Genomic DNA, 23,912 nt, shown 5'->3' with positions numbered 1-23,912 from the left:
TTTAGAGCTAGTGTACAGCAGACATTGGCAAGACATAGGCATAACTTGTGGCTAGGTGACACACAATCTACTGGTGTAAGTCATGAAGAGAGTGGTAGTGCTGTTTCTGCCTCTTTCTTTGGGTAGCCTCAGCATAATTTAAAGAGTCCAAAATTTAGGTCCCTCTTGGTTTCAAACCGGGCCGACAAAATTACTAGTCATTTTGAAAATTTGGGTTGCCTCAACTAAAGTTGAGAACACAAAAATTAAAATGCAAATTGGCTCTGCTGCTTAACAGGTTAAATAAAGGAATAGCAATGCAATGCAAAAATGAGAAAGCTAACTAAAGTAAAGGAATGAGGGAAAAATAGGAAAGTGGTGAAGTCTAAATTACCTTGGTACTGTTTTTATGCTCATCCTGACAACCATTTTGGATAGCTCCTTCTTCTATGCTGACATCGCAGTGGGGAGCAAGGGTGGTACTACAAGAAGGACATGGCTGCAATGAGACAAAAAACATTTAGCCAGGAACATTCGGGTGTCACCTTAGTATTATGCAAATCATAATTTGGTCCACTTGTATACTTGCTGCATGGTTAAACTAGAAACAAAGCTGCAGAATGGGAAACATGGAGCAAAAAATGAAAGGAACAAAATTTGCCATTTCAAAAATCACAGATTTTCTGTTTCCTAAAGCTAAATCTAACCCAGGAAAGCTTTACAAGTATAAGATCACAGATACACTGTAATCACTACATACTGGCAAAGAAAGAAGAATAAAATAAGCTTTAGTGAGAGAAGTGCAATTTTCTTATTTGAAAAACTGTCTGCAAAAGGATCTGAATGACATTATGATCAGCTGAGCGAAGACTTAGCACAAAATACAGCAAAATTCAAAAAAACACAAGACACCATGATGCACTGTTAATGGCATAGAGAAATGGAAAGCAACAATTCCAAAACTAATAAAGGGAAATATTTTTTCATACAGCTTCATAAGACAGCGGAGCAGAGCTCAGGCTATGGAACGTTGTTGAGGCCAAACGCTGAGCAAATGTCATAGGAAACACGGAAACAAAAACATCAGGAGTTGTAACAGTTGCAGGTAACAAACACATTTTGGAAGCAATCTCAAAGGTCATCCTTCAGTTTTCAAAACAACCTAATCCCTCCGAGTTAAGACGTGATCTTTTTAAGGGGAATTAATCCCATATCTGTATCTCACAAAGTTCTTCAAACTTTTCTCTAGCATTGACCATTCAGAGACCGGATACTGCACTAGATGGACCCTGTATCTGATCCCTATTGGCAATTCCTATGCTCATAAGATGGTTTACTGTTACCAGGCTTGTCAAAAAGTTATTAATGGGTACAGACACGCCAGTCACTAGGACAGCATGCTAAATTGGGCACACTAGACTAAATGATTGTTTAGTTACCTCACTAAACATCTTGATAAAGTTTCCAACAAGCAACTTGAGTCTTGCAGGCACTTTTTGTCCCAAACTCAACACCCCATGTCTCTCTTCTGGTCAAAAAACACGACAATTTCTCCCTTCAGACCCACTCCCTGTTTCAAAGACCAGTGTATAACTCTTTTTGAGAACTGACTTTTCATTCAAAGCATCCTCCCTTCACTGGTGTCATATCTGAAACTCAAAAATGTAGCATCTTAAATTTTAAGGTTGTTACAGTATGGCATTTCGTACAGCCCACTCTTCCAATGACTGTTGATCCACCTAATCATCCAATAATGTCCTTAAAACTCTTTCATGAAGATTCTGGGCCTTCTTAGCCAGCAGACCATCATGTGTGTTGCTCCTCAGGGACACAGTCTGGGTTGGGGTATTGAACTTATCTAAGAGTTTCCTAATGTGGAAACAGATGAAGAACACATATGAAGAAAGCATGTGATCAGTTCTTACAAGATTTAATTTAAAAAAAGTCTAGGACTAAATATTACGAATGCCTTGATCACTTTACATAAGGCAGTATTAAATGGCTTTAAAAATGAGCATGACAATGGACTAACAAGCCTTCTCTGTTCCTAGAGCACTAGCAAGGAGCTTTAACCGTGGCAGAAGTGACGACAACAACTGTGAAGTGAAAATAGTATGGTAGTAATAAAAAATATACCTCTATTATCAAAAATAAAGACAGTATTCCCTGTTTGATCTTGCTAATAAACCAGCAAGACCACCTCAAATACTTAGCTCCTGGGGTTAAATCAGTTGACAAAAATCTCAGAAAAGAAGCTCAACCTTTTGAAAAGAGACAGGAGTTTATCTGACTTATCCCTATGTGTGCAAGTCAACATCATTAACTTCGTTCTTTACTGTAGACACTTACATAAGCTCAGTGTGTATGTGGCCCAGTCACAATGAATAATACATTAATACACTTTCAGCAAACACCAAGTCAAGCAAAACCACTTTCTGTTTTCATTCTAAGAAATGATTAGAACATTTTTACAACAGCTTATGATTCCAAGTCAAGTAAGAGATTTTATAAAATATGATAGGTAAAGTAAATAGATACCAAAACCAGGTAAGTAGGTTACAGTGTTTTCATTCAAGAATCAGCTGCTACTCTAGGTTTACTTCTATTTTTAGCATCTTTCTTTGCCATTTTATTATGTACAAACTTTATGACTTGAAACAGGCATTTTATTGATCTTCATACTTCAGTGATATTTTGCAATTAACTACTGATACTGTCAAGGAGAGGACAAGATATGCCTTTCATGGATCAGTTACTGTCGCATTCTCCTTCCTGACCTTCCTAACCATCCACTCAGGATCAAAATGCTAAAGTAATGTTTTTCCCCCAGTATGGTCACTTATTCCCTTTAAAAGAAGGATACTTCAACTTGCCTATAGTTTTGCAGCTCCTACTTCTCTGGTCTTCTTTGCAGAGTTGGAGTCATCTCCTCCCACACTGATACTGTTTACAGCTTTGTATTTAAAACAGTTGGCATGTAAATCATGATTCTTTTGCAAATTTTATCTCCAGACCCTACCAGCAAACTGAAGGCTTAAAAAAAAAAAAAAGAGTAAAAAAGCAGCCCACTCCTTTAAAAAAAAAAATCATATCGAATTGGGCACAAACTGCGATTAAATCAAAGTTACTTGTTGTTTGCTTGTTCGCTTTCTAATGCTGTAAGACCTACTCTAGCATGGCTGGCAAATTAAACATTCCTTGAAGGTCTGACCCAGCCTTCTTGGTCTACAACCACTTCAGCGACAGACTATCCAGGCAGAGAGGAGGCTGGGGCGGATCTATACTTGAACACCTGTGGTGCAGTTTGCAGTATCTGCAACCAGCAATGCTTGGAGAAGCGAGTACTGTTTGCAACCGCAAACATGCTCCAACCGCAGTCACAGAATGTGTTTCTAAATATGCGCTCAGCATTCACATGAATTGCATCATCATTATGCTGTGCCCATTCTGACACATTTTGGTCATGCATTGTACAGATGCTTATCAGACAGCATGGAAAGCTAAGTTTGGGGGTCATTCAAGATTCACTTGAGCATCCAGGTATTTTGGGCAAGTCAGGCAGCACTATCTGCAAAGTGTTGTCAGACTGCTTGAGAAATCAGTGCCAAGACCTGCAGTGCTCATGGTGACGAATAAAGGTACCTATAAGCATAAATTTAGGACAAAGGTAGACAGGGCATCCAAGAAGGCTGAAACTGAGAAGGCACTTGACCTAGATGTTTTTCTGAAGAAGCTTCCCTTCTTGAATTGCCTGTTTTAGCTTCTCCTTCTTTTATATGGACAGCCACGTTTGCACTTTTGCACTGTGCAGATCAGCTTTCAGCGTTTAAACAGTAATTAAGATGTCAAGATGGTACCAGTCTTAAAGACCATAGGGAGTGGACCAGGCAGTCAACAAAACACTTTGGGCCAGCAGTATGTCTCAAGGTTGCATACTACTTGTTCTGGAATAGTGACACGACTGCGTCACCTTTCTTCAAAGCAAATCACCTCGTGTTTTAAAAAACACATACTGAAGGGCCAGATGATCCTCAACAGCAGATTACATTTTGGACTCAGGTTATTTTAACAATGACTACCCCAAGTTAATACATAATAAATCTTAGCAAACCTTAAGAGCAGCCAGGTCAGTACTATACTTCACTGTGGTTTCACTGCCCCCCAGTTAAAGCTTCACTTTGCTGTCTGACATTAACAGGGCGTACGTACTTCCTCCCACAGCAGCAACTTGAGTTTTATTGCTTTGTTTAATCCCTCCTCTTTGCCCCCTACTTCACACGCTGGCAGCTCAGTAATACTGCTCCGCTTGGTACTTTCTCCTTCCTTCACTACTCGAAGATTGGTTTATTACTCACTGCTGTCCCAGCATCACTTGAAAGCAACGACACAGTGCTGTGGAGCTCGACGGTACTCAGGCTCCCCTATTTTCCTTACCTGACACAGGGATTACGCTACACTAACAGTATGTCTGTGCCACTCATAGCGGTGCCACGATACCTACGGTCGTGCTGAACGAGCCACGAGCAGAGCAAGATGCCTGCGCGAATACAACCTGCTTCTCAGCCGCTTGCTCAGAGTCAGCTTCAGCACGTCCCCTTGGCCACGCAGGGAGCAGCACAGACTGACTCAGTGGTACAGACATCCATTCACTGCTCTGCGGCAGATTTTCCTATCACCTTCACTGAAAGACAAGCAAGAGCTGGAGAGCTGGCACGTCAGGGATGCCAAATACACTCTTTTTACATATGGGAAAAGAATAGGAATAGAAAAGTACCACCAACAGCTTGAGACCAGTCAAACCGTACACAATGCGTATTTAGGGGAAGGAGCAAAGATGGCTAAAGCTACCTTCTGCAGTTATATAGTCTTGGCCATAACTCTGGGTCAGCCTTCTGGCTGACCTCACTGGTGATCAAGTGTTTTCAGTCCAAAACTAAAACCAAGCACAGACACAGGGTAGAGGTGCCTCAGCCAACTCTCCTAATCCAGGCAACATACACACAAGCAGCAAAGACACTTGCCCATTAACTCTGTCAGCTAAATATCAAATTTGGGTTGAAGAGATCCTCTCAGGACTAAATACACTGGGCTTTGTACCACTGCAGTCTAATGACAGTGGAGTTCAGATGGCCATTTCACATCTGCGGTTCTGACCATTAGTGCCCAGCTCAGCCAGCCCAGTAAGAGGAACTCTTCACCCAGAAGAAAAGAGAGAATAGTCATCTGTTTGGGAAGTCTCTGCTGATCTGGAAGATTGAGAGTAACAGCAAAGCAACAAAGTAATACACATTGTTTCACAGATTTACTTGTCAAGAGTTCTTGTGAGAGGTGTGAACATAACAAAACCTTATTACTTCTCTAAGCTGAATCCACACAAATCATTGCCATCAGGTCTAGATATAGGTTTCTAGAGCAAGCAGATAAAACACAATCTCATAGCCTACCAGAGCATTTTTTCCTAACACACAAGCAATTCTGTCATCTTTCTTTTTTTCTTTTTTTTTTTTTTTGTGTGTGGGGGGGTTACTTACGTCTGCTATGTATTCATACAGAAGGTTCATATTCATATGAAACACACAACAGGGAAAGGAGAAGCAGAATATAGCAAATGCAGAAAATCACAGGAGTTACAGCTGCATAAGGCACTGATTCCCCCCCCCCAAATTGAGACCATCGATAAATAAGGTTGGACCTCTCAGTCCTGAAATATAAATATTAAGAAAATTCTTTATCTGAAATCACCTTTTAAAAGTGCTCATATTACTTCAGATTACTTGTCAAGCATTTTGCTTCGCCATTTTTTCCTCCCTCAAACTAGCTTTTGTCACAAAATACAAATATATATATATATATATATATATATACACACACACATACATACATATATATATATACACATATATATAAAGCAATGAATAAGCAAACCATAAGGGTTTCCCATCCACACCTCTCTCACTTGGTGGTACAGTTTTAAATCCACGCTGCTTGACTTTGAAACAAGAACTAACCTTAGGCTTTTCTGCGTGTTTGAGAGTCTTTGTCAAGTCACCAGGGTTCTCGGCTGACGACGCTCCCTGGATCTTAGTTGCATCTCCCGACTCCAAGCCAGGAAGCAAAGCTTGCGAGCAGCTGCAGTGAGGGTCCTTCACTTTCTGACCAGATATTAGAAAAGTCTTTAAACCTAGAGAAAAGAAATGAACAGTCAGAATGACAAAAATAACGCTCCTATTGACTTCTCAGATATGAAACACGGTAACTATCAAAGAACACATATTTTCAGACTGTTTAACTATCATGGCTCAGGAATACAGTACAAAAATCCCAGATGCTAGTTGGGAACAACCATCAGGAATATAGAGATATTGTGTGTAAAGCGGTGGGAATTAGAATTGCCCAACATGTGCTGGCCCAGGTCCAAGAGACTATTCCAGGATATAGCATCAGCCATGACTGACATGTACTTTCTTTATTACACTTTTACTGAGAAACTTTTGGAAAAAAAAAGCTAAGACCTAACACGTTCACTTCAAAACTGTAATCTGAGCTGTGACATTAACTCTTTACTTTTGGCAAAGTCTTTACAGCCTGTTTTCCACAGCCTGTTTTTCAGCGACATCTGAATTGATACTCCAGTTCTGAAAATCTGTATGTGCTCCTCCAGTTATAACCTCCATTTCTCACAGAGACGCGGTGAAGACTGATTAATGCTGGTAGCACATTGAAGCAGGAAACGGAGTGCAAGTGCTAGAAATTGTGACGGGTTTTCATCGTTAGGGGAGACTTCACATTTTTAAAGAACGAAATCAATCTCGCTCTCACACGTACACCCACACACACTCTCTGCAACTGTTGCATGAACCGAAGCATAATTGGAAACCAGATCCAATATTAAAGGCCAGGCTGGTGAATATTGTGTTGTATCAAACCCATCAGTATGAAAAAGCTGTTCAAAAAATAAGGATCTGAATTCTGTTTTGAATATTGCTTTATCTTCATAGAAGTGCGTTACGATATTCTGGGTCATGGTCTAGGCACAAAGACTGAGGAGGAACTACTTATCCCACGGGCTCCTGAATTCGAGCGAGTTAATCTTATTGCTGCTGTTTGGGACATCTCTCACCTAGCAGGCGAGGGCACTAATCCTGCCCCTAAAAGCATGGAGGGCATCGCCTCTTAGACCCGGACTGTTTGTCATCTCACGGTATCAGAGACTGTCGCCCCACGTGACTCTGGAACCAAACTCTCCCTGCCTTGCTCTGAAAGACAATCCCATGGGATCTCTTGCTGATTTTGTACTTGGGTTGGCAAACCATCGCTTTTTTATTTTTATTTTGGTCAAGATACTTGTCGCCCAGTTGTATTCAGACACCTGACTATCATGACGACCAGCTGCATTCACTTGCCTCCCTCCCTAGGACGGCAGCTGGAGCCAGCTCCACCAAGGCCTGCTCTGCTCCAGCCCACGGAGGACCGGGGTCTTCTGTCGCAGTAAGAGCTGTCACCGCGGTAAGGTCGTTGCCTTACAACTTTCTTCAGAGATAAAAAAAAAAAAAAATCATATTCTATAAACATTTTTCCTCTGTAATACGTAACGCAGACAATGCTTTGTCTGCAACCTTTCCAATAAAAGTAATACATCTAGTAGTAGCATTTTTTTTCTGTTTCTCTGTGTATTCCACCAGTAACTCAAATTCCTACGTGCTTCTGCAGTCCATCCTGAGAGGCGCATCCATACGACCGTTTCGGCTTCAGGCTCAGCGGCCGCCGGGAAAGCAGCCGTGTCCTTCGGTTTGTTCCGATTCTGGGGCGTTAGCTCCCTCATTTGAGATATTACGCTACAGCCAATCTTCATTTTCCTACCAGCTGTAGTAGCACTTGGACTTTACTCTGGCACCGCCATTCCATAAAATCCTGAGCTGCTGCTGGCTCCCAGATGCAGAACTGTCTCTTTAAAGCTCACATTCGTGGCGGCTGCAATTTAAGGAATTCACCGCAATCAGCTTACAATTACATGTTTGCTCTGGTGAAATCTAGAGCATTAAGCTTACTGCTCCCTATTTTTAAAAGCTACCTTAAAGCAACTGGGTTATTTTCCCACTGCTACTATCACTTTTTTTTTTAAGGGGAAAAATATTTTTGTTTGTTCTCTGCATTTTTAAGGAGGCATTTTTAAATGCTTTTATTCCGTTTTATGCAGTGTAATTATTTTGTAGCTCTCTTACATAAAGTAAAATTATCTCCAGTCTGAGCTCCGCGCTGAGGAAAAAGTGAAAAGGCTACGGTACTACAGTAATTGAAAGCTTGTTTGGAAAAGCACTATCCACACTCTCCCCAACCTTAAACCACAGTGGGTTGTGGCTCCTCTACCCCACTCCACCCTTCAGACTTCCTATGTGTGGCCAACCCTGCTAACCAAAAGCAGTTATTGCAACATTGTGCGTTAAGAACTATTCTCACACACGCAGCTTTGGCCCACACGTTTCAGTCGCAGGGTTTAAAGTCGGCTAAAATGGCTGATTGTTGGCATCGAGAATGTTTCCCTATAAAAAACTTTCTTTATTACCTCCTCCCGCTCCCAGCCACTGCCCGTATGCTAAACGCGAGGCGCAGCTCCAAGCGCTTCTGCTGAAAATAGACAAACACGAGGCAACGCGCCGCAGAATCGCGGCACACGGCTCAGAAGCAATCAGCAGGACTGCTCCTACCGCTCAGCGCTTGCGAATGCTAAACGCTTGCAAGATCAGGGAAGCGAATAAGGAAAAAAGGTTATTTCTAAAAAGTCTTTGAAAATTAGACAGTTTAAAAATCTTTAATCGTTGCAGAACTTGCTAATATTGCCCGCCTAATACTCTGTTTCTTATTAAACCCTTCTTATGATAGGAAAATTATATTTGCTTTAGTATTCCTTGTAACTGTGACACCTCACAAAGCAATTCCTATGCTCAGTCTGAAATATTTTGGTTTAAATTTGGATCATTAATGCAGTCGAACAGTATTGATTTAACTAAATGCATTATACATGAGAAGTATTTTTCCTTCTCTTAAACATCCAGCGAATTACTACAAGCGACACTTTGTCATGTTGCACAAAAAAAAACATCCGGAAGGAAAAACATTCACATCCCCACACAGCGGATTTAAACCAGGTAATACAAAAATACTAAGTTAATATGCTAACAACGGAGGAGATGCTATTTTCTGTGAAATACAACAAACCACAACTTTTGGTCGCATGACGGTTTGACTCAAGACAAAGAGTAACGGCGCCTGCCTACAGATCCAACACAGCTATTTCTTGAATTCAGCCATTTTGCATATTGACACGGCAGTGTTTGCAAAGTGCATTTTTGCATTTCGTGTAACTCTGCTGGTTTTATCAGTCCCACTAACACTGAATTTTAGAAGTGCTAAGAAATTCCTGTACTTTGTCCCCTTCTTCAGTTGGCTTGTCTTTTTATAGTGGCGTTACTATAAACTTTCTATAAAGACGGAAATCCAGTCCAAATACTAAAAAAAAAATAGTCCTAATAACAAAAATCATATGCAGGCACACACTCACACACACACGATTTTCTGCATGCACATAAATAAACATAATTATAAATAATTTTGTGTATAAACATCCCAATCCTCAACCTGGTTTCAGTAGCGTGAGAAAAAACGATCCGTGCAGAGCGAGTGGAAAGTTAACTAAGGCAGGCTCTGGCAGGGGCAGGCAGCGGCAGCGGGCTCCGGAGCCAAGCACGGCTCCCAGGCAGCTCCCTGCCAGCTGCCTGCTCACGCCAGGACGCTGCAGAGCGGAGGGTTCCTGCCATCCCGGGCTGCAGCGACGAATCCTCTCGGGTAACTGCTGCGAGGAACCGGGAAAGGGAGAGAAGTGCTCTGGTCCCCCAGGTCTTTCATTAAATCAGTTGTGTGTTTTCACTTTTGTGGCTCCAGGACAAAAGACGCCGCGGTGCCACTCCGATCCGACTTCTTGTGCAGGGCATCAGTCAGCGCATCTTTCAAAGCTTGGAGGTCCCCACACTACACCTCAAGGGATGGCGAATTAACAGAAGCATTGCTAAGCAATTCCTTGTTAAAATAAGATTCACATTTTAACTTTTGATGCTTCAGCCGTACAAAGCTGAAACTTTTTAGCCCTCTGTTAAAAGCAAAGATGAAAATTACCTTCATTCTGGCAAGCTAAATGCTCACGTATATAATCTAATGAACTTCGGATGCTCTTGAAACACTTTTCAGTACTGATTCTAAGGAAGAGACACCAAAAAACGATGACAATATCTCAGTCACGGTCTCACTGATTCATTCAATAAAAATATAATCCCACACTTGCTATATATTCCTGTTCCTACCTCCACGAATTGCTTCACCTTTTTAGCCGCAGTACCAGGAAACAGCATTTAACGGATTGATTAATATAAACCTATTTGGTAAAAGGGGGCATAATTAATACAATTTGGATTTTATTACATCAATACAAGGCATGCCACTAATCTGACAGAAAAGAGAGCTGTATACCGAAAAGCAGTTACCCTAAAAAGGAAGGTAACATGCTAGTTATTCTCCTTCATTATTTATCTTTCCATCATTTCCTTTAATGTCAACACACTTCAATAACGTATTTCTTCCCAAATAATTAGTAAATAGGTATGAAGTTACAAAAAGAACTGAGCCCCGTTTCTCAACTCCATACTTTTTTAATATCTTTCATCCCAAAATAAGAGTTTGCATGAAACCTATTTTCATCATGTGCAAGAACAAAAGCGACCATCACTCGTACAAGAGCAAGAGTACGTGGCTGCATTTTTCTAGCTAGAAAGTAATGCTAACTAATAACCTTTCCCTGTCTGCCACGAGGAACGCAGCGTTAGCCATTATTTTTCGGTAATTTAGCATTTCATTTTAAAGAGTTCCAATATTAAGAAAATAGTGCCTATAAAAATAGAGTGAGGCAAAAAAACCATTTATAGACTCACACAAATATCTACTAGCAATATAGCAAGCTCATAAAAAAAACTTTGCAGTTCAGGATTGGCTTTAGTTCCTTTTTTTCTTAAACTGATGGGTGGTAAATTACTTTTGGGTTAATGCTTCTCCATAATCACCTCTTTCTTTCTCTTCTCTTTCTCTTATAATAGAAAATTTTCTCCGTTTTTCTTTAAAGACACATTAACTTGTTACTTTGCCAAAGATCTGGGAGTAAAGAAACAGTATTCAGCCACTGCCATTCATTGGAAAGGAAACCAAAACCTACATTTAGGTTTCCTCATATAATAAAATATGTTGCCATACAATTTCATCAGACTCTGACTTGCTCTGTAAAATAAAACATTAACTGCAATTTCTAGAATGTAATGTGACAGGCAAATAATGGTTAAAAAAAGACCAGAAATACATTTATTGCTACTAATTAAAGCTTCTTTTCGGCACTTCTCTCCTAACTTTTCCATGGCTTTCGTTTTCCTTTTAAAATTTTAAATAATTTTTCTGGTACTAATCTAACTTAATGCTTATACAAGAAGTAATACAGTGCCTGGCCGTTAGTCCAGGAGCTGTAGTATTCTCTGGGTCCTCATCCACAAATCCACATTTGGAACACGAGGCTGAGTCCAAGATGATTTTCAATAGTAAATTCTTCATCTCATCCTTAAAATGCCATCTTTGCCGTATCTGTTTGTATTTATGGGGGATGTTTTCTCACTTCATCACTTTGGTATACCCAGCATTGCGCTGCAAGCCTCTTCTGCCCCATAGCAAAATACCCAAACCCAGTGAACCGGACAAGGGGTAGTTTAAATCACAACAAGCAACTGAAGAACTAGCAAAAGTTAAGAGCACAGTGACTACCTTAAGTGCAAATAGCATACCTGGGTTGCAAAAATTACACTCCACTTTAATAGTCAGATGTTACTATGCAGTAACATTGACATTTACAGATAATACGCACAACTACTTGAACGATCAACGGCAACTATATACAACCACAACATGAGATCCTGCTCAAAATACATAAACTTTAGAAACCGTTAGAGAGCAAATCTGAAAGTGGAAAAATATAAGTGAAATTTAAAATCCTTTTCCTAGATAAACCCCGGCTATGTGGCTAACGTAATGCAAACTAACTGAGGCACCTTTAAAGAGGTACCCAGTAACCAAGCTGAATATAATGCCAAAATACGTGCAGCAAACGAGGGTTGTTACTTAAATAATAATAGTTGCTTTTCCTTTTTTGCAATCTTAATTTGCTAACAAATTGTTAAATTAAAAGCTAACTTCAGAGAGCTCTTTTTTTCTCCTTGAAGATACTAATAATTCCATGATTGAAGTATTCGTCTATGCTCAAATGAGCAAAGAAGCAAAAGATCAGATAAACATCCTCGCTTGGGCAACAGCATCTGGTAAATGTAAACTGCATCATCGAAAAGGCTGTGATAAAGCTGCAAAACATCTTTCAGTTAATTGAATTTTCATAGTTGTGAAAGCTGAAACACTATGCGCTAGTAATAATTCTACATCACAACTCTCTGAAATCACTGACTTTGAAGCCCAACTTTAGGCTCCTGTTTTTGAGAAATTTAGGCTTATAAAGACCTAGATATACTTCTTAAAATTTCAAGCAATTAAAAAAAAAAAAATAGTCGCCTCATTGGAGGCACATCACCCAAAGAGAAAACTGCAGTCAAGTATTTCACTAACCTGAAAAAAACCCAATTTGTGCTTGAATCTCCACACGAGCCCTGAGCTGCCGGGACTCCGAAGCGCCCAGGCGGGGCGGAGAGGGCCGGCTCCGCGGCGCCATTCCCAGACCTTCCTCCCCAAAGAGGCGCGGGCAGATGCTCCGGCAGCTGCTTGCGAGCGGTGGCGAACCGGGGCGAGGGCAGAGCTCCCGCGGCAGAACCTCACCGGCCTCCCCCGCGGCATCGTACCCAGGATGCGGGGTTGGTAGGCTGATCTTTTGCTGCAAGCGGAGCAGCTTTTCCAGCAAGTTTACAAGACGATCGAGCAGTGGAAACGCTTATCCAACCCGCCTGCCAGCCGGACCCGGCGAGCCATTCCAACCGGTTTGTCTGATTTCCTTAAAGAACTACCACGAGTCGCGTTTAAACGATAGTGCATCTAACAAAGTGCTGTCCTCCCTCCCTCTTTGGGAAAGAGCAGAAGGGAAGGCAGGAGTATTTAACTTGGTATTTTGTCTTCCTAGTTACCGTTGACTCCAGCTCTGAGGCTGAAATAACTCCCACGCCACACGTGTCTATGGGGCACTTCTGCCTGGTACTGACCACAAACTCGCAATTTTGCTTTTTTCCTAGATCTTTTTCATTGCCTGCATGGATAAACTAGACAGAAAATTTGGGGAGGAGCAAAACATCTGTTTCCATAATCATATAGCAAATGAACAGCAACATTTACTTTACGCTGTGGGACAACTTCTCCAGGACTGCTGAGCACCACAGTTCTTCCAGGTGCAGGACCAGCGTGCCTCTTGCTGTCCCTGCTCCTGCTGCCAGGGCAGGCTCGAAAGGCTGCGTCTCTGCCTCAGCACATGGACTTGGTCTCTCAAACTAAACCCAAGACCTTAATGCTGTCAGGCCTCAAGGTCACAGCCTCGGTCCTCACGATGACCACAGTCAAAAGCCTCAGCACATTACACCATCCCTTCCTCCTGCCCATCTGTTTGTAATCTGCTCCTTGCAGAGCCCTAAACAGCAGACTTCTTTCAATGCAATTAAGAAAGACGTGTATTTATATTAATCCTAATAGCCTATATATGAAATGCTAACAAATTTTGACTACTTTGGTATGTTTTGTGAGCAACCTTACATGCAAGAATGGTAGAAACCAAATGCTCTCCACACTATGAGATCCATCCCTCTTGACAAACGATGGTTGAGTGCCAGAAGAGCCAGATGCAATGCATATCACAATTCTCGTAAGCAGCTATCATGTCCACAAATAAAATGACATTAAAAAAATTCAGGTTTTTTTTAAGCCCTAAAAATACTCCTTAGCTATGTCCTGCTCTAGCACTGAATTCCAGCTTTTTATGTCCAGATACTTCATCAATAAAGCTGAATAAAATGCACATGACTTCTCAACAAACATGTTTCCCTCATTCACATTGCAGGGTCGTGCAAGAAAACATTTGATGACTTCACAGAAAGCAAAAGTAATTTTCTCCAACCTGAAAAGTTGCATTTCAGACATAGAAAGTCCTACTGTCTGAACGGTAGAAACTGTTTTCAGCTCCGTGCAGACAATAGGCTGCGATTACAAAATGCCTGGATTGTAATAAACAACCCTACCTGGAAAAGCACTTTGAATGTATAGACCGTATTTCCTGTGACTAAAATTAGAACGGGGAATTTATGAGCCAACTTGTTATCTTAGGTCTCTGGAAAGCAGAAACAACGATAATAAGAAACAGAATTTTATAGATTGCAAAGCCAAAAAAAACTCCAAAAAAGCAAACCCCCCAAACCTATCTTTGTAGTCTCAAAAGAAGGACTGCAAAGAGCCAGAGAAACCAGAGACATCTTCTGTCCTACGGAAAACCACTGTTTTTCTTATGTCTCCTTTGTTTAGCAAAATGCCTACTTTTAATCAGCTAACGGACAACAGCGGAAAACGTTGGAAAACGCTGATCAGCAACATATGCCTAATTTTGGTGTTCAACATCTGCCAGTTATAAGGGGAAACTCCTGTATCCAAACCTACAATATACGGTTGTAGCTAAACTGCCAGCATAAAGCTGTAGCCTGGTGTCCTATTCCTCCTGCAGTTTCTTCCACCTTCCTTTCATCTGTGCAAAAAAAAAATAGAGAGGAGAAAAAGGCCTAAAGGAACTTAAGAAGGAAACATAGCTGGACCGTTGCGTTTGAGCTGCAACTGCTGGCTCAAGAATGTATATACATATATTTTTTAAAACTCTATTGGCAAAAGGAAAAATGAAGCTGAGCGAGACTGATCCCTAAGATTTCTTAGTCTTGCCATGGGAAAAATTCTCTATTCTAAGGACTCCTCGCAAAACTTCAGAGATACGTGATGCTCCTATATTTAAGGCAGGAAGAGGGCTTAAATCCAGTCCGAGATTATTTGGGATTAACTATTAAAGATGACTGTCTGGCAGAGCAGGAGTAAAAGCGACGCTTTTGCAACAGTGAGGTTAAATCGGAGAAACGGAGCCAGCTCGGCCCCAGTACGGCCACCCCAGTAACACCGCGCCGCTCGCTGCTGCGCCGGCTGGGAAGAGCTACGGCGCGGCTCCCGCTTTGCATGGCTCCAGCGATGTAAAGCAGATGTAAATGCATTTTCGATGCACAGTATGCTCTGCCTGCTTTGGCATGCTAGCGACTCTGTTATTAAAATCAAGAAAAATGATAGAGTCACAACTCTGTAAAGATGTTTCACATTTGAAAGTTGAAAAAAAATAAACAACAAAGAAATGAAAGAAAAGATGTTTTCTTCCAGTTTCTCGTTTAGTGTGCAAATGCCTTTTCCCCCCCCATAACTGACAAGAAAATCCCTCAAAGAGCAGAAATACATGGCTAAGGCAGCCAACAACCTTAACTTCTGCATCATATTCTGTTTGAACAAATCTAGGACCACGTAGTATCGTCCAACATGACACAGAATTGTTTGAAATGCAAATGAGCACAGAGAGAGGCATGTGAATCCTCTAAGGTCCTCAGCATCAGCCCCCTATTTGCATCGAATTACTGCTCGCGGCTGGGCCACGGGAATGACCTTGGTGACAGCAAGAGGACGGAGGAAGTCCCCGGGGGCAGGTTCCCGTAGAGGCTCCTGGAGATTGCAGCTCGGCCTCCGCGACATGAACGTTTCCATGCTGAGACTGCTGCACACACGGAAACGTCTGACTTTCCAGACTGCTCTGGGAGCGCCTCAGTTCTCGGGGGGGGGGGGGGGGGGGGGGGGGGAAATATAGCGTATACATCCAAAGCTTCCTCTTGTTACGATCAAACAAAAAGCTGTTCCTAACTTAGAACTGTATTTTATTGTACGAGGGAAGTAAGCGACCAAAAATGACACAGAGGATATCTGCAAGGCAAGGACTTCGAACAATCTGCTTAAACAACAGTATTATAAACCGAAGCCACATCGATAGATGAGGATTTTTCAAGACAATCCCACCCCTCTAGATGGGACAATTATATAAAGCCACGAGCACTCCAGGAACAGATACATCTTATGCATTAAATTTTCCCCTGCCGCATAACGGATGGCATACCCAGAACTGCGGAGCGCCAGGACCAGCCGTGGCAAAACACAGACACAATTTAACACGGGGAACAGGGACAGACCCCACGGGCAAGTTTTGTCAGCCCAAGGCTGTCAGGGATGGGAACTTTTCATCTTACGCTAACAAGACACGGCCAGACTGAATGCAATCAGAAGTTTATTAGAAACTCCAACCTGCAATATTCCACACGGCACTGGGGGAGTTCACCTATGTTTTGGAGTGATATTTTAGAAATGACAAGCAGCAAGCATGCATGACGCATGAAAGGATTCCAGTAAAAAACAATAGTCTGCTGCAACTTGAGCCTGCTTAGGCATTTGGTAACAAAGTGAGCTATTGTGGCTCTTGGTACCAATATTTTTTTAATAGAAGCCAGACAAGAGCACACACCAATTTAAACAAGATTTTAGAAGCCTTTTTTGCTACACTGGTGCAATCTCTTTGTGTTGACAGGACGACAATTGGGCAAATTCTTTCCTTCTTGCATAATGCAGGTAGTCGGGATCTTACGTGCTAAATCAGCGTTTTATTTAAAGCAGGGCAACGCTACGGGCTAATTACGCCGCCACTGAGAGCCTTGCAGCTTCACTGCTCTCTTCGGACTTGCAGAGAAGAAACCCTAAACCATAAGAAATGCGTGCAAGCCTCCTCAGAGAGCTGGTTGGCTGTGCATGTATAACTTGGTTTTGGTTGGTAATTGTTAAAAATTTGCAATCTGACTTTTCAAACTTAAAGTAAGATGATACCATTCTGTCACCATCATTTTCTGAATACACTTTTTTTTTAAGCAATTGATAAAGTAATACTGAAAACACTCAGCAAGCATCAATGTTTTCACTTAGGTCAGAACGGAAATATATCATCTCAAGCATCTTCATGACAACATACAAGAGATCTCTAACTCAAATTTCTAAGTATCAATCACACACTGGTAAGAACAATCCTTCTCATTTAACCTTTCCTCAGTACTGGATATCTACGTGCACAATTTTTCACTTCTTCATTTTACAGAAAGCAATAGCAAAATAAAAGTAACTATTTGAGAAGGAAAAGCAGTGTTTTAGGAAATGTACACTTTGATCCTGCTAGTTACTCAGTTTGTTACAAACCTATGCCAGCTTTTCTCTATGGAAAGATGACCTCTCTATGGAAAGATGACCTCTGCAAATAACTTCAAAAAAAGTTTGTTCAAAAAGGATAAGACAAAATATTCTCCAGACACTGAGAATGCTTTGTGAGACTTTACTGAAGTATATTCATTCAAGTTAGCTCATGCAAAACTTCATTAACTTGATTAGTCTAAGAGAAATCACACTTATAAAAAATAAAATTTTGTCCTTAAGGGATGAAATCAAAATAAATAAAATTGTATATTACAGATAAATCCCACATTAAAAATAAGAGGCTATTAACTTTTTTTGAACTATATCTCTGCATCAGTTTTCAAAGTAAAGAAAAAGGATCATCGTTTCCTCACCTGCCATCATAGTCTACAGCACCATTTCAAGAATAAACGCTTGGATCAAGCATTTGTTAAATATATTTGAGTGCTTTTCATGTAACTGGTGAATAAGAATTATTTATTATTCCTCCCCCCAAGAAAAAAATTCAAACTCTGCTGCTCTCTAGTCAAAATTCAAGAGCTACTTAGTGAACGAGCACAGCTTCTAGAGAGACTGTAAAAATGCTGCTCTGTCACGTGATGGATGGACTGGAGAGGAGCCAGCACATTTCAACAAAACGACGATACAGCAATATAACTATCAATATTACCTGCTGTGGAAATCATGCTAGCATCAACACATTTATTCAAAAGGGCGACAAGGGACTGGACAAATAGAAATGTTGTTGCACTACTGAATTTCAGGCGTTTCACAATTCCCCCAACGTTATGCCTTGTGCATTGTGAAATACAAAGAGACACTTGTAATTCAAGGTAAGTTGTTATTAATAATGCACGCACCACTTGTTTACACATAGCTGACAGTTTTAAATGGTTACTAATTCAGTACGGAAAAATAAAACTAATGAAAATAAAACTGCTGCAAGCGGCACTTCAGAATTATATATATATATATAGTAGTATATATAGTATATATATATAGAAATATATAGTAGTAGTGCAAACACTGTTGAGAGGGTAAAGAGGAACCCCCTGAACTCATCCACCATGTGAGCATGCATTACTGTACAGCTGTATCTTAAATTAAATCATCAGACTTCGGCCACAGAGTATCTGCAGTGTTTCTAGCACAAAAGAAGATTAATTGAGAGCCCCTGCAGCGAAGAGCTAGGGCACTGCTCTGAGATGCTAAGCGTTGTGCCCCCCTCTGCCCATATCCCCTTTTCAGCCAGTTTGTTTCACCTCCTTAATGAAAACATAGAAACAAAAGAATTCAAAAGTTGCAAAACAGAGCTAAAAAGGGAACGAAAATTTTCCAGAATTATGTTTCTTTACGCAGTCAAAACCTTTCCGAAATCCCTCCCGTTTCCTTTGCACACACAGATTTAGGCATTCTCTACTCCTATCGCCACACATGAAGAGTCCCCCCTTCTCTTCATGCCGTCCACAGTTTGGGACTTTACATCGGATCCACAACGCAGACCCCTTCCGCTTGCGGCATGCAACTAAACCCATAGCGGAGACAGACGTCTGCTACGTGTTGGCAGACCCTCGCGGATGCGACCGATTCTGCGATCACACCTGCCGGTGCGACCGTTCCCCACCCCTCCGGAAAAGCAACATGTTCTCTGCTAGTCACACCGAGCAGAAAAACACAGCCAGCTACTCAACTGGCAACACAGGAAAATGAATGAAACTTCACACTTCCAGCAGCCTCAGCTCTATTCCTTATCCTCCCTAAACTGCAACTCCTCAATCATCTTCTCTATAAAACGTGTGAACGTCAGTTGTTTGTTCTTCCCTGTCCCAATAGTGTATGAAGGTATTTGCTACCTCCTCTAAAATAAAGACTATTAAGAGTGCAGAAACAACAGCAACAGCAATTAGAACATCAAACTAGAGTCTTATCCAACACCTGATTTGACTTTTCTGCAGACCAGATGTTTTCAGCCGGTGATCCTTAGGCTCAATGAATTTGCAGAGTATTTGTTAGGGATCTATGCAAGATAACTAAGAAAAACAAGCCTGCGAGAACAGGCTTCTACTCTCCACGCACACCAAAGCACCTGTTCTCGTAGCAGTCTGCAAACCAGAGAAGGTTGAAAACCACCTAACAGCATAACAAGAAATCTTCTAGGACATTTTCTACCATCCTCCCCAGCTACACCACTGTCCTGTGGCATCGACTGCATCTCTTATTCCTAGAAGACGACACGACAGGCAAGAGGGACAATGATACCTCGCACACCCCCCGGCTACGAGGGCAGAGAACGGACTTACTGTCACATGTGTAGCTGTTGAGGATTTGTTTTAAAGCCAGTAGTCAAAGCTCCCAGCATACAAGAGCCAAACAGCTGAGTCAGGAGAGATGGGAGCAAATACAGGCATCTTGTACAAAGATTTAAAAGCGTGTTACGCCTGGTCTTGCGCATTCATTTCAAATGTTCTATCACTGTCTTGTTTAGCAACCTGTACTACACCAAGTGATATACATGCTAGATTACTCATGATTATTATTTAGGCAAAACATGCCTATAAAATGTATGTATGTAATGAATTCATTCATGTATCCAAAGAGCAAACTGCCTGATAAAACTAATCTCATTCAAGATTTGTCACTTGTTGCTCAATGAATTCTCTTGACTAACATTACGTAAGTCACTAAATCCACCTAGGGTGAGCGATGTTACATAAAATACAGTTAAGCAAGCATTTGCCAAATATAAGTCTGTTGACAAGCTGCTTTGGCTTGTTACTGTGTTGGAAATGAGTTCATCCTCATACTGAGAGCTACAAGTCTTTGCCTGGTGCTGATGCTCAAACCCAGTTTTAAAGCTGAGGAGATACCAACGCTACTCAGACAAGCAAGTAGAAAATCTTTTAAGCGGCATCAAATGGACTTGGGTGAGATAAGCACTTCGGCTGTGCCAAGGCCTGGATATTTCACAAATCCTCCAAACCTGGCAGGCAGTCTGCTGCATACCAAACCAAGCCCCCAGCCACTAGCTCCTCAGACAGCTCATGTCCCATATTTGATTTCTTCATCTTTTGCAAAAACATTCAGAGTTTGTGCTAATAACCAGCTGATTAAATTTCAGACTTCCCTTAGGCTAAAAGTTATTACTGGGGACTACAGGAATGTGTCTGGAAAGCAAAAACAACCTGAGCAAAAATCCGCGGGCTCTGAGCTGGTGAAAACAAATAGTGGATTACTGAAGCTCATCTCCTCTCAAAACCACAAAGAAGTGGCCCACCAGCTCACCTAGTTAATACACTGGTGAACTGATTTAGTTAAACTCCTGATTAACTCTTTAGAAGAGTTGCTTCTCTCTTCTACAAAAAATACAGTCTAAATAATCTGGATGCTATACTAACATGCTAGATAGCCAACCACCCTGAGTAACTGCTGATAAATTGATGTAAGAGACAGAAGTTTCAGGACATACTGAATACTTCAAGTTTTGGAAAGATACATACTTATTCAGAGTGATGCATTACAGATAAAGCAAACTTAACCTGACTTTTTCCACCATAGTCAAATCCAGGAACCTTTTATCGATAAACTAGGTACTTTCAACAAATAACATACAAAACTCAGCAGCCTATTCTTTAATCTTCACCTGCCCACCTAACATTTTAAAATGTTCTCATTTTGCAAGGTTAGCTAGTTTCAAGATTTAGATGATTGCTTTTTACTGTATGTAAAAGTTTTCATATGATTTTGTAGGAGACAAGTGTTCCACACAAGTAAGCTTTGATTTAAAAAGAAAAATTGCCCAACAAAAACAATCTGTAAAACAAAAAAGTTCTCACGCGAAATAAATCTTGAGAAGCTTTCTTTACGGTTGAACAGTACCGCGTAACAGGTTTATTCACTGAAAGTTTTTATTGCAGAAGTTTGCTGTGGTTCACGTAAATCCCTGCATCACCTTCCTCCTTGTAGTGCCTGGGCATCTTAAGTAGAGAATTAAACTGAAATCAATATACATAGCTCGAAAATCTGTTCTCTTTTTCCAGCCTCTCTGCAACGGAAATTATAGCACATGTCAAGAAACAGCAGCAAAAATAGCCCTGTGAGCTAGCTATATAAATAGGCCCAGGCATCTGGGGAAGCTCTGGGACGAGCCCCCAGGCAGCTTTGGGTTGGTGTGGTGCTCTACCTGCAGAGCTTAAATCCCTTCTCACTTCAGCGTGGAGCTTGTAGGAGTCTTAATCACCCTGCCTCTCAGGAGCAAGGCGTAAAGGACACGGAAAAGAAAAGATCACATTTCAGGTCTCTAGAAGAATATTCCTGTAAAAACTAGTGATTTACTTGTAGCTACATTGTGATAAAAACTAAAAAACAACCTAAACTAAAAGCTAAAAATCAAGCAAAAGAAAAACCAAGAAAAAGCAACTCCTCCCCTACTAGCCCCTAAAAAAAGCTCTTGGCCCAACCTCGCAGAACTGAACGAAGAGCTACCAAAGGCTAAAAGCTTCCCCGGCTGCTGCACTCGCTTCTGCGTGGCTGTTGCTCTTTGCTGCTAGACTGCTGCTGGAATTGGAGGTGGCGTCCCTCGGGAACTCTTTCCTGGTAATTCTACTGAACCACTTTCTCAATTAAGTTTTTTATGAATTTTTTTGAGCATACAAGCATTTAGAAACAAAATTCCTCAATGAAGAATGAAGTATTTTGTGGGATTACTCCTTCCCTGAGCTTAGGGATCAGTGTTTCTGAGAAACATGATGAATCATAGCGGGTTTAGCTTACTCATCTTAAAAAGCTTCTTCTTTTCTTTTTTTTTTCTTTAACTGATAACAAGCAATTCTTTTTGCAGAATATTTAATCCAAGAAACACTATGAGCCTGTCTGAATGCAAAAAAGAACATGCTTTTTGCCACCTTCACACTTGCATATGTTATCTTATGAAAAGGGAGTGTTTTATAATCAACTACTGACATTTTTTAGTATCTCCCTGAGATAAACAGTATTATCTCTCGTAGTTCAAGAAGCAATTGCATAGCTATCTAGAATATAGCAAGGCAGCTGCAAAATCCATGGAGCTGCACAGAAAGTCTTAAAACAGAAAAACTGACAGTTTTGAAATCCTCCCTTACTTTGCATGTCTTCCTTCAAGGCAATCAAAATTAAAGAACCCTTACTGATATCATGAAATGATTTGAAACTGAGTTCATGAAATGATTTGAAACTGAGTGCAGGACACAGAGGTTAGCATATGGATATTCAGTATACATATTCCCTGTCACTAAATCAAAACCTCGAATCACACTTCTCACAATTTTCACCTCATTCTTACCTACAGGGGTATCGCTACACTTTATTGGCATTTTCCACTCCTCCTGGATGGGCTTCTTAATGCATTTCATTCCACCTATTGCTTTTGCATACTATTCCTTCTTAACCAGCAATACGAAAATTAAGGAAGAATTGTATTTGCAATTAAAGACCCCTGCCCCAAAAGATTAGGCCTAAAAAGGGGCCTAATAGAAGTGTTCTTTTAATAGAAGCTTAATTGTTAAAACCAGTAAAAATTAGACAAATACTTTGTGAAAATACAGCAGTTTTAAAATACAGAATTAGAATGCTGCAAGCACCATGTCAAAGGGAGCAATTTTTCTCCCCTAGAAAGCAAATCATAGGACATCTTAAGAACACCATGAATAACAGAAAAATAGTATATTAAGATATATATATATAAGCATATACATATTAATTGCTAATACAGCAATCTTCCACTGGAGTTTATGTAATGACTGCTTTTTCTGCAGAAAATTCAAATGTCATAAGAAAATGGTCATGACAAAATGAATTGCACTATGCAGCTAACACTTATCTTCATCGAAGAAAAAGGTTTCACTGCTCTCCCAGTTCAGAGCTGTAGGTCTCTGCTGAACAGAAAAGGCCCAGCAGTTTATGTGCATGACCAATATTTTTTGTGCCACTTGAGATAAAACTTCAATAAGCTAGGAAACATCCATTTATGTCTCTTTGGAAAATAAAACTTTAAAATGAACAACATTATCCTCCTGCAGAGCACAGAATCTGACCTAAAACAAACTTTTAGTGCTAGGATGATGAATGGTGCTGGGAATGCTTTTTTCCCAGTTAGTTGCCCAGTCCAAGAAAGGGCATTTTTAAATGCCTTGCTTGATTTCTCATTGATCCAGGCTGTTACAATTTCGTGCAAGAGTCCACTTGGGAAGCTCGAATGGGGGCGTATAAACTTACAACTGGGAAAGGAAATGCTCTACTAATAGCTGCTGGAAGGATCCACTGAATCCACTATCTACTGAAGCTCTTACGCAAGACGCGGCTGTCCTGTTGGTAGAGTATAGAGAAAGTGAATATGCAGAATATGGAGATGATTCAAGCAGCTTTTTTTTTTCCCTTCATATCAGGGATATACAATCCTTTTACTTATGAAGCTTCCACGATCTGAAGGAGCCAGCTCTGGCTTTGAAAGGAGTTGTACTTTTCATCTTTTATGTCAGAAGCATAAGAGTTGTTTACCTCCTGGAGGAAAACGGATTATTTGAAGCCTGCTCTCC

The 23,912-nt window shown here is 40.8% G+C and overlaps 1 protein-coding gene across 2 annotated transcripts in view; it reads right to left on the bottom strand.

Moving 5' to 3' along the window:
• Positions 1-23,912, bottom strand: part of ADCY9 (adenylate cyclase 9) — a 99,451-nt gene that overhangs the window by 45,313 nt on the left and 30,226 nt on the right. Inside the window, exons 2-3 of one of the 2 annotated variants that reach the window (XM_026106499.2) lie at positions 5,988-6,160; positions 374-478 (exon numbers count right to left, since the gene is read on the bottom strand). In XM_026106499.2, coding sequence (XP_025962284.2) covers positions 374-478; positions 5,988-6,160 — 278 coding nt within the window. The remainder of the gene's footprint in view (positions 1-373; positions 479-5,987; positions 6,161-23,912) is intronic. The other variant, XM_026106500.2, reaches the window with a different exon arrangement.

The sequence above is a fragment of the Dromaius novaehollandiae genome, chromosome 14 (assembly GCF_036370855.1).
Source record: "Dromaius novaehollandiae isolate bDroNov1 chromosome 14, bDroNov1.hap1, whole genome shotgun sequence".
NCBI lineage: Eukaryota > Metazoa > Chordata > Aves > Casuariiformes > Dromaiidae > Dromaius > Dromaius novaehollandiae.
The sequence above is the reverse complement of the archived record's forward strand: the minus strand, read 5'-3'. Positions and strand labels throughout refer to the sequence as shown.